Source organism: Cariama cristata, unplaced genomic scaffold (genome assembly GCF_000690535.1).
Source record: "Cariama cristata isolate BGI_N322 unplaced genomic scaffold, ASM69053v1 scaffold23009, whole genome shotgun sequence".
Lineage (NCBI taxonomy): Eukaryota > Metazoa > Chordata > Aves > Cariamiformes > Cariamidae > Cariama > Cariama cristata.
In genome coordinates, this window is record NW_009636647.1 from 6,999 (window position 1) to 17,894 (window position 10,896).

General features: G+C 54.4%; 1 protein-coding gene across 1 annotated transcript in view; it reads right to left on the reverse strand.

Moving 5' to 3' along the window:
• ITPR3 (inositol 1,4,5-trisphosphate receptor, type 3) overlaps positions 1-10,896 on the reverse strand; it is a gene marked incomplete at its 5' end in the record, with an annotated part of 30,424 nt that overhangs the window by 2,193 nt on the left and 17,335 nt on the right. Inside the window, 21 exons of the mRNA XM_009708002.1 lie at positions 381-546; positions 822-946; positions 1,379-1,474; positions 1,993-2,185; positions 2,679-2,843; positions 2,957-3,129; positions 3,647-3,772; positions 4,714-4,906; positions 5,415-5,525; positions 6,197-6,283; positions 6,561-6,662; positions 6,885-6,980; positions 7,263-7,373; positions 7,749-7,949; positions 8,320-8,504; positions 8,587-8,761; positions 9,473-9,642; positions 9,867-9,957; positions 10,129-10,237; positions 10,399-10,547; positions 10,685-10,869. Coding sequence (XP_009706304.1) covers positions 381-546; positions 822-946; positions 1,379-1,474; positions 1,993-2,185; positions 2,679-2,843; positions 2,957-3,129; positions 3,647-3,772; positions 4,714-4,906; positions 5,415-5,525; positions 6,197-6,283; positions 6,561-6,662; positions 6,885-6,980; positions 7,263-7,373; positions 7,749-7,949; positions 8,320-8,504; positions 8,587-8,761; positions 9,473-9,642; positions 9,867-9,957; positions 10,129-10,237; positions 10,399-10,547; positions 10,685-10,869 — 3,009 coding nt within the window. The remainder of the gene's footprint in view (positions 1-380; positions 547-821; positions 947-1,378; positions 1,475-1,992; positions 2,186-2,678; positions 2,844-2,956; positions 3,130-3,646; positions 3,773-4,713; positions 4,907-5,414; positions 5,526-6,196; positions 6,284-6,560; positions 6,663-6,884; positions 6,981-7,262; positions 7,374-7,748; positions 7,950-8,319; positions 8,505-8,586; positions 8,762-9,472; positions 9,643-9,866; positions 9,958-10,128; positions 10,238-10,398; positions 10,548-10,684; positions 10,870-10,896) is intronic.

The following is a 10,896-nucleotide window of genomic DNA, read 5'->3' on the forward strand; positions in this document are numbered from 1 at the left end:
TGGATGCCTTCCTATGGCTGAAAGCATTCCAGAACATTTTCTGTATTTTATTTCCTTAGTAATGTGGTGCTTTTTTTTTTTCCACTAGCTAAGTGATGGTCTCAGGAGCAATGGATGCGCAGCAACAAGAACTCCACAATGTGGCGTTTAGTTTAACACCTCATTAACAGAAGGCGAGGAAGAATACAGATAATTTCCCCTCTCAGTTTGTGTCCTTGTCTAAGCCTCCTCACACCGCAGTGACCCATCGCTGAACAGATTTGTTTTTCTGGTTTTCATTTGGTTCACAGCAACCACCTGAAACTTCTTTACTTCCCTCTCGCTTAGAAGAGAGGAAGAGCTTTGGGGCGATTCCTACAGATGGAGGTCCCAGCACTCACCACATATGAAACAGGTGGTCTTCAGTATCTCCTCCTTCTTTTGCTTCTCGCTCCTCAGATCAGCAAAAGTGTCAATAATGACCCCAAAGATGAGGTTCAGGACGATAATAATGACAATAAAGAAGAAGAGGAGGTCGTAGACAACTCGAGCAGGAAATAAGGACTCCTGTAATGGGACAAAAGGGAAAAATGTGTCTCTTGCACACCTCTCCTCTAGCCACTCCAACCGTGCTACCTCGTTACACAGGCCATGGGCTGAGGGTACCAGGTGTGGAGGAACAACAGGGATGTGGTAGGGGAAGAGAGGGGGGAAAGCACTGGAGGCCACCGTGGGATAGAGCTGGAAGTGTCACAGTTCCCAGGGAGGGAGGGCAGCTGCACAGCGGTAAAGGCAGCGGGACTTAGCAGAAGAAAGGGGTCCCAGGTGCTGCCCAAACTCACATCCTTCGACGGCTTCCGCAGAATGTCACCCACACCCCCTCCGTTCCTCAGGCCGTGGTTCAGGACAGTGACGATGCACATGAGCAGCGTGTCGCAGGCGCGTTCCCACTGGTCAGCGTCTGTTTCTAGAGGACCAGAGCGGGAAATAAAAGCAAAAACCCAGAGCATTGACAGGGCAGAAGTACCAGACCATTACAAAGAATCCAGAGCAATGAGGATGACTTGCTGCAGTGATGCAGTGGCAAAGCTCCAGGGAGCAGGTGCTCGTTGTGGATCTCCCAACCAGCAACTTCCCAGCAGCTCCTCCAGCTTGCTTCTTGCGGTGGAGGTGTTTGGCTCCCACTTTCTTTTTGACTAAATTGAATCTACTTCAACATTTTTACGCCAGGGTCAGTGCAAAATTTGCCGGCCTCTTGCCTAATATGTGCCAGAAAGTGGGTAGTTTGTTTCCATCTTTGAAAAGTTCCTGTAGGATTTTTTCCTGAGCTCGCAGACAAACCAGGCAGCCAAGCTACTCTGCCGCTGAGAGCACTGACCTTTCTAATGAGCTCACTTACCTTCCAAGGCAGTGGGCACAGCAGAGCAGCTAATTTTGTCACCGCTGCAGGACTCCATGAAGGTCTCCATGTTCCTTTGCATCCCCAAGGGGTCATCTGCAAGTACAAGAGACCGCAGCCTTGTCAGAGCATCAGCTTGCCTTAGTAAAGCTCTTCACTGCTGTCAGGGGTGCTTTTCAACTCCCTCTTCTTGTAGCTTTCAAGCTTCTTGAAAAAAAAAATTGCTTCATATTCTCCTAGCCTCTTCTAGGCTGTGATTTTTTTTTTCCCTCACGTTTCAGTAAGACCTCTACAGTGCTAAAACTTCATTTGTAGCTGCCCACCCCCTTCCCTGCAATCACTCCTAACCCCAAACCCCTGCTCTCAGCAGCACCAGGTCCCTAAGTCGGCACAGGCAGCTGTCTTCTCTGCCAACCCCAAACCCCGTGCTACCAGGGGTTTGCGCCAAGGGTCTAAAACCCACGCCACGTGCACACACGAACACGTGTGTGCTTTTGCTGCAGGGAGGGCGCAGGGTCTCATGCAACGGTCCAGCTGCAGAAGGGGACCCACGCTCTGCCTGGCCCCTCTCTAGCCCAAGCAACCGCAGCCAGCGAGGGCAAGGGCTGAACAACCTTTGGCTTTGCTGTCCGGCAGCCGGTCCACCTCCAGGATGAAGTCATCCTTCAGGAACAAGAAGCCCACGATGGAGAAGAGGTAGACGAGGATGAGAGCCAGGAGGGCTGTCAGCAGGATGGAGCGTCCGTTCCGTGTCACGCTTTTGATGACGTTAAACAAAGTCTCCTCGCGGTAGATCAGGTCAAACAGCTGAAAGGACCCAGGAGCAAAGCGATGCCGCGGGGTGTTTTTCTTGATAATGCCTGGCCTACCTATATGCCCTTTTATCCCGAGATCTTGGATCACTCAGCAGACCTTGACTAACTTTCACATAAGGCATTTAAGCTTTCCAGCTTACTATAAGGAAGCAGAGAAGAATGAAGTGACTTATGCACAGCAGGAGAGCCAAGAATAGGACACATGCACCCTGCCTCTGCCCTCCCCAGCTCACATTGTCTCCCAGCTGACCCAGCTAAAGCACACAGTAGAGATTAGAAAGAGAGAGCTAGCAAAAGACCAGGAGAGAGACAGTAAGAGATGCTGTCGGAAGGCAGAAAGATCAGCCTACGCAAAGATTAGAGCACAGTGAATTGTTCTCACTGCTGTTATCAATCAGCCCCTGGAAGGTGTCACAGGAACCTTCTAGCTTCTAATGGGGGCAGACAGGCTACCTCTGTGCCCCAAACATCTGCACTTATTGTACCAGGATGCTGTAGAAGAGCTCGTGCACAAAGAGTCCCAAGACGCTCGTCAGGATGTAGCCAACATGGTAAAGAAATTCCACATCCATGATCATGGCCTTGTAGCCTCGGATGAAGGTCCCACGATTGCCCACGAAGCTCACCACAAACACAATCTTGTTGGTCAACTGGGGAACAACCAGAAATGGGAGGGAGTGGGGTTTGCTGCACTTTATGAATGCGGAGGAGCTTTCTGTGTCGTGGGCTGCTACGCTATTTTTTCAGGACATGGAGAACTTACATTGAGAGCTCCCAGTATGTTCAGAGTGAGTCCAATCCCCAAGTAATAAATCGATCGCAAGATCAGTGCCACGAGGAGCGGTCTGACACCGTAGCGCTTAGTGAACAAGGCCATGATGGAGAAGCAGATCAGAATCCAGAAAAGCAGCCAGATCAGTGGGGAATCCAGCACTCCTGGGCAGAGAAGACCCACAGCAATTAAATGGCATGAAATTAAATGTATGCTGCCAATCGGGCACTGTGCTGCCGTCCAGAAAAACTAATGTGCTGATTATCAGAGGGAACAAAGAGAGAAATTATGCTTGTCTGCCAAGACTAGTATTGACTAAGATGGTTCTTACTGATACATTCTTCTAACATTTTTTTGTCCGAGATCTCAAAACCACTGTAAACGATGGAGGCTTTGCCTGACAGCAGGTTCGTATTCTGTCATTGCTTCCCCCATTTTACTACCAGGGAAAGCGCAGCCCTAGGAGAAGAGACTTTTCCTTAAGAAGGAAGCAGTGGGAGGGCTGGCAACTGAAATCTCTATACTCAATCCCTCCCTTTGACCAGCAGAAAGGACTTGGGGCTTTAGGAGTCCAAAGGAGACTGAGGGTGGGGGGAGTACAGGTAAGGGGACCACTTTTTCTGCCCATGAAGGTCCCCTTTTTCTTCCACCTCGAGGAGCCACAGATGCTGGGGCACTTACCCATGGAAGTGGCTTCAACATAGGGGTAGAAGAAAGCAATGATTATGTTGATGAAGACAGCCAGGTTGAAGGAAATGCTTCCCCAGAGCGTCATTCTGCGGGAGAACCAGTACATCAGCGGCATGCCTGGAGGGAGAGGAGGCAGACACACAAATCTCAGCCAACCTTGTGCCAACTGGGAAAGCTTTGTCCTCCCAGACACCCGAAGGGTTCAGGTCAGTATAGCTAGCGGGCCCGGAGAGACCTTTGCCTCCCACTTCCTTCAAAACATTAACAAAAGCTCCCTCCTCATCTGCTGAAATAGGAGTGCAAGTTCAAAATGGTACTGTTCACATTTCTTGGCTTCTCATCCCTTTGACCTGCTCTGGCACCTTGGAATCAGATCAGCTCCGTTCTCCTCCTCACCCTCCTCCCCATCTCCCAACCTCCTCCAGCCTCACCGCTCACGTCCTTCAAAACAACACCGTCTTTGTGTTTTCAGTGCCGGTGCTCGGACCCAGCCAGCAATTTCCCATCCATGACCAAAACTTAAAAAGAATTCCTAAGACCGTTTTGACTGGATCTGCAAGTGTTTTCAGAGCTGCTACACTACTCCCTGAGCTGCATCGCAGTATTTGTAGCGCAGCTCTTTATTGGGCTCCTGTCATTTTACGCCAGGATTTCTGTCGTGATGCAGCTCTGAAAGCAGGGCTGCAGGCTGCAGAGAAACAAGTTTTATTTCCTGGATGTAGCTGCTAGATCCTGGCTTAGGAAAAGGCAACCGAAAACAAACAAAGAGAGGGCTTTCCAGGGGAAAACACCTGCAGGTGTAATCCCAGGGACTGTGCTGTAAGATGCATTTCAGACTGCCGAGGAACTGCGCTTGGAGGAAATACATCCCTGGGACCTTGATTAACCTCCACTCCCTGCGACCTGCCGAGTGTGTGGGGCTCGACAGAGCAAAGGGCAGGAGGAGCTCAGGGATGTGATTTCCAGGCTGGTGCCAGGGCTTGCAGCCCAACAGGAGCTATCTGAACTGCCTGTGCTGGCCGGGAGGAGCCCGAAGGCAAGGTCTGCTTTGCTCTTACTGCGCAGTTTCTTCTGCCATTCCATCTCGTTGTGGAGGAAGGATGACTGGTCGAAGAAATCACTGACTTTGCTGCCCTGCTCGTCCTGCTCTGTGGTGGTGAAGAGACGGTACTTGGTCTCCTTGGTGAGGAATTCACAGATGCCAGGTACCGGGAAGATTATCTGCTCCATGCTTCGGTCCAGGCGCACAATCTGCAGGAAGCAGGGCGAAGGAGGGGGGTGCCGTCAGGTCCTGCCATCCTTTGGTTTCCTCTTTCCTAGACCCAGCTGTGCCTCCTCCTCCTCCCTCCCACTCCCCTGGGATCCGAATATCACCAAGCACTCCTTTATAACGCTACAAATCGACCCAGCAAAGGCAGCCCTGGCTGTGCTGGAGGAAAGCTGAGAGCACGTGAACCCCTGCCGGCCCATCTGCGAGGAGACCCATGCCGACAAGCAAGGATGGGGCTACCAAATTGGCTGCATCCCTGCTGCTGCTGGGAGAAAAAGGAAGGGTCTGGGGGGCAAATCCCTCCCTCAGCTCCTCATGGGCTCTGCTAACACCTCCAGCTCTCTGCACAGCAGAAGACCCATCTGCTTCTTGCCAGCACAGGGATGGGAAGGCTCCTAGGGCAAAATAACCGGGCACGAGGCAGCTGGAGCAGACGTGGGATTCACTGACCATGTACGTACTGGCAACCCAAGAGCTAACAGGTCTTGCCTCAATTTGGGATGTGTGTTTCTCGTAATACGCCAGTGGGTCCTCCTCTTCTTCCTGAACCGGGGCCGTCGACTTCAGCATCTGCGTCAGCTGCTTGTTGTTTAGGCTGAGCTGGGATGCGGGGAGAGGGAGAGAGGATGAGAGTGGCCTCAGCCGGGAGAGTCGGGTCTAATTCTGCACTGACAACAGCGTTCTTCAAAATCTACCAAAGCTGATGAGGTTTCAGGGAAAAGCAAATGAATTAAAGCTTCCTAAAGGGGTACAAGCCCTCCCTGAGGTGACAGACATTCAATTCCCTGCTATAATTACATCCAAACCCTGCTAATCCACAAATTACAAATCAATGCCCACAGAACCCCAGGGAAATCATATTACTGCTGAATCTCGTTCGGGATCTAAGGTACATAGGCAAGAAATGACAGCAAAGGACTCAACCCTTCCTTTTCTGAAGGGAAGGGGAGGGGGGAAAGCGGGTACCAGCAGGACCCCACCAGGGCCCCCAGCCTGTGCCTGCAGCGAGCTGGATGTCACCCCACGGCTGAGCCCCACAAATACAGCTCTCCGCAGCTTGGTGCACGTGCCTTTGGGCTTGTAGGTTTGGCTACAAGGGCACCGACAAGTCTTTCTTTCTTTAGTCTCCCTGGGAAATACCAAAATCCATCAAATCTTAACCAACAAAACCCAGGGTGGCTCAGCAAGGGTGAGGAGAATCTTTGCAGTGCCCGCTCAGGGTCAGGGTGGCTTGGAGGGGCTCTGCCTCCGTTCCCAAGGTCTCTTCATACCATGGATGAGATGCCCTCCTCCTCCTCCTCCTGGATTCGCTTCACCGGCTTCAGGAGCTGCTGCAGGGACTTGTTGTGCCGGGACAGCTGGAAGAGGGACAGCGATAGCCGGGTGTGAGTGCAGGCTGGCGAGCACGGGAGGGGGACACGGGGTGCACAGGGGAGTGGGATGGCCGGCAAGCCTGGGGCTGGCTTTTCACTGGAGCCAAAAGCACTTTTCCCAGCCATGCCTTGCCAAGGAGGCCAGCCCGGCTAGAGGTAATGTAAATAAATATAGAGAAAAATGTGCAAATCAGTGGGTGGGAGCCCAGCACAGCACCAGGGAGCCCAGCGTGGCAGGGACCCTGCTGTCACAGCTCACTACCTGCAGCGCCAGTATATAAATGTTGTGGCCAACTTCCCGGGGGGAAACCTCGGCATTTTCACACTCCTCCTCCTGCAGATAGGCCTTCTTAATCACGTCGACCTGGAAGGGAGGAGAGGGACAGTGAGCTTCTCCCCATCTCCTTGCCTCGTTGCCACGAATGGCTCTAGGATGGCAAGGATGCTCGTGCAGCTGCATGGCAGATGAGATGGTTATGGGACTGCAAACCAGAAACTGTATCGGCAGAAGAAGTTCAGCAATGGGCTGGGGAGAGGCTGGGGCTCAGTGGGGCAAGGCTGGGGGTGTTTCACTGTCAGCCCTTACCAGTTCCTGCGGGCGGAGGCTGATGAGGATCCGTTCGGCGTTTTCGCTGTCGTGTCTGCTCTCCATGAGGGCCAAGAGGAGCTTGGAGGCATTGTCCTGGAGAGGAGAAGCCCTTGCTGAGGGGAGCTGTGCCCTGCTGCTGCCCAGGGCTTTGGAGTGGGCAGAAATGTCCCCGTGCCCCGGTCAACTGTAACTCCCCCGTGCTAGAGGCATCTGAGTCTCACACGGTGGAGATGCATCAGCCCTGTCCCACCAAGCCCACATGCTCCCACGCTCGAGGACCTGACACATACAGCAGCCACCTCACCCCCAGGCCAGCGAGCCCACGCAGTGACGCACACACGCGTGCCCACCATCCTAGCCCAAAGCTCTGCCTACCTTCAGCTGCAGGACCAGGTCCATCCGGTACTTGCAGAGAGGACTGATGTCGTTAAGGATGAGGGCTGTGATGATGTCGATCCCATTGGACTCGTGGGTCACGATGCAGCTCTGGGAGAGCAACGCATTGCATGTTATCCCGCAGATGCTGCCAGTCCTCCCAGCTTCACCCTCCAACACAGCCCAGGTCCAAAACGGTGCCCTGCTACAGCCCTGACCCTGCCTGACTACCCCAGGAGCCCCAAACCCCCTCTCTCCCTCAAAAGGGCACTCTTTGCACCACTCTATTATTTAACCCCCAATTGCATCACCATATTATCTAGCTCAACACCTACGTACCATCCCTCTGCACCCTGGCATCCTCTGCTGCCCGTGTTCTGCTCCTGTTCACGCTCTGGCCCTTTCCCACGTATCCCCCCCAAACCCTCCCTCGGGCATCCCCGATCAGCGGTGAAATGCCCCAGGCACACCAGGAATGACCCAGACCTGGTTCTCGTGGCAGGGCCCTTGGCAGTACTCGGTCAGAGTCTCCAGGGTCTGGGTGATGAGGGCCACGTTGTACTCGTTGATGTAGAGGCCCAGCAGCCCCAGCCCCCCCGTGGTGCTGCCGCACATGATGTCGAGGAACTGCAGGGTCTCGCACACCAGGTTGTAGTTGGTCTTGTTGTTCTGGCACCGGAGGAAGTTCTGTCGAGCAAAGCCGGCAGTTACGGGGCTGAGCGGCATCACTCTGACAGGGGGGGCAGTCCTGATCCCCCTCCCGACATCCCCTCCAGCTGCAGTTCGACGCAGAATTGGGCTGGGGCCACCCCTGCAACGTACAGACCTCCGAGAGCAGCACTCAGTCCCACGGACACAGTCGTGCCACCAACAACTCCTTGCACAACCCTGGAAGTTATCCGTAAGGGACCATACATTTGCAGATGGGGAAACTGAGGCAGAGAGTGGCTAGTGCAATGGCTTTTTGGCCCAAATTGGGGCACAACCCAGCCTTCCCACACCCCAGTCCCATGGCCTCTCTCCGGACCCCCAGACCCTAGCAGCCCCCGTAACCAACCTGCAGGTCCCGGTTGTGGTTCTCACAGAGCAGCTGCAGGAATCGCAGGATAGGCTCCATGATCAGGACCGTCACCCCCATTTCGTTGTTCTGGCCCTGCTCTCCAGTGTCATGGCCCTTCCGAAACCCTATGGCTATCGGGTACCGGGAAGGGGTGCCAGGCATCAGGAAGGTGTCTCCTCGTCCTAGAGGGCAATCCAACCTCGTTAGCATCGGGCCATCCAACGAGACAGACATTGGCCCTACCAAGGGGACACGGCCCCATACCTTTGGTGCCAGGGTCAGGCTCGTCTTTGTCCTCACGAGGTTTGTTCCCGATGTCACTCATGTTCACAGACACCGTAGATTTGGTCTCTTGCTGCGCCTTCTTCATCCGGTCGTGCAAAACTTTGAAGAACTTCTCAGACTTCTTGTCGCTCGTCATGAGGTTGTAAAAGGATTTCTGGGAGGAGGGAGGACAGTCGTTCAGTGCTCCACCACGGGGTCCAAACTGGCCCTGCCTGCCCCCCTGATTTAGTAGCCTCCAGCACTCAAGACCTTGTCCAAGATAACCTGGTGAGCAGGTTTTATTTCCATGCAACAGCCCTGGACATCACAGTCCTCTTGGATTTACAGGGATGGATCATCGTCCCCTGCCGCTGTGCTCTCCTTTGCCCTAAGCAGGGTTAGGGACAGAGCAAGCAGCAATTACAGCAGCTCCAGCCCTGGAACCCTCCTGGTTTTTGCATGTACAACTTTTTGGCTTCCCTGTGATAAAGGATTCGAGATAACCCACGAGTTATCACCCAAGAGCTGCAGCCCTGAGTCATTTTAGCAATATCCGACCGAGGACATCAGCATTACTCCAGAAACAACCTCCAACAACCTTGCCCCCTCGGCAGCATCCAGCCCTCCAGCTCGATCCAGCCACGGAGCTGGAAAACCCCAAACCAGACAGATTTCTGTAGTTCCTCCTCTGGACAGCCAGCAAACACAGGCAAGCAAACAGTATTTTGGCAAAGCCTCCTGCCCAGGGGCCAACCCAGGATGGAGGACTGCCCTGCACCCACGTCTCCCAAGTGCTGGGAGGGTTGGGGGTTACACCACACCCATCAAACCATGGCTGCCCAAACCCCCTGGGACTGGTGCCCACCGCGCAGCTGGGGCTCAGCACCTGGATCTCAGTGTTGCCTCCATCCAGCAGCCGGATGGCAAGCAGGATGCTCTCTTGGAAGATCTTCTCATTTTTGGTGTTCATGATGAGGTCAGCCACCAACTTGGTGGCCCCTTCTCGGTCCAGCCGGCACTGGACAGCAGCGATAGCGGACCAGTCCTGGTCTTGGCCTGCATGAGAGGACACAGATGGATGCGATGCTGCGGTGGTGCAGGGGAATGAGCACAGGTAAATCACTGCCAGGGACATCTCCCCACACCTTTTTTTTTCCCATGGAGGCGAGGGAATGGCAACTGGCTACAGACCTGACCCCATCATGGCTCGGGAGCTGGGCATTCAAGGTGTGTGTGAGCAGCAGAGAGAGACAGGGAAGGTGCAGGAGAGGGGCACTCACCTCCCCCAGCACCATCCACGATTTCCCCTTTGGAGCTGGACTTCTTGTTCTGCAGGTAATTGTTCAGGAGCATTTTCCGTAGCAGGTTGCCCTGCCAAGACCAATAAACGTCATGAGTCTCCCAACACCAGGGCCACCACTAATGCGGAACGAGGCTGAGCACCCGTGGGCTGGAGCAGGAAGGGCAGTGCCAGCGCAGGTGGCAGGGGCTGCACGGATGAGGAGCAGGGCTGGGGACGTGCCATGGGACCACGGTGCTCACCCTCTCGCCGTACTTGTTCCTCTTCACCAGCATCTGCTGCAGCGTCCTCAGCACCTTGATGCACAGCTTCTCTTCCGTCTCCATGAGGTCCTTGGTGTGCTGCACCAGCCTGGCAGAGCAGAGAGAGACAAGGAGGTCCCTGAGAGAACCATCCCCACCATCCCTCCAGGCTGCAGGCACGCACCAGGATGCACAACCCTCAAATGATGAAGGTCAACAGCCCTTCCCAGCACTCCCAGCAATCCCGGGGCAACTGCAAAGCATCCTCACTTGGACAGGAAACCTCCGCTCTCGCATCGCTGAAACGCCTCGGTCCCCTCCATGAAAAGCAGCTCTGGCCGGTGGAGGACATCCACCAGGACAGACAGCTCAGCTTCCACCAGTGGTTTCAAGCGATCCTCCAGAGCGTTGATGATGTCCTACAAGCCACAGCACACACCTTTAGGACTAATGCATGCCTAGGAGATACGAGCATGGGACAGGGACCCCTGCAAACGCCAGTGCTTTCTTGCTATCTTGCACTGATCCATGCCACCGCTGCCTCCCGGCCCCGTACCTGCAGCTTCTCTATGATATTCTTGTAGTCCCACTGGTTGGGGGTGGTGGAGACGCGGGGGAAGGTCCGCGTGGCTGTTTTGTAGCTGGACGTGTTCCTCTGCACGGTGCTGGTGGAGCTGCTATTGAGCAGGGAGCTGACGTGGGCATCCAGGTCCATAGGCAGGGCGATGGAGCGGCTCTTGGCTGCAGGAGATGGGGCCAGGGTTGGGA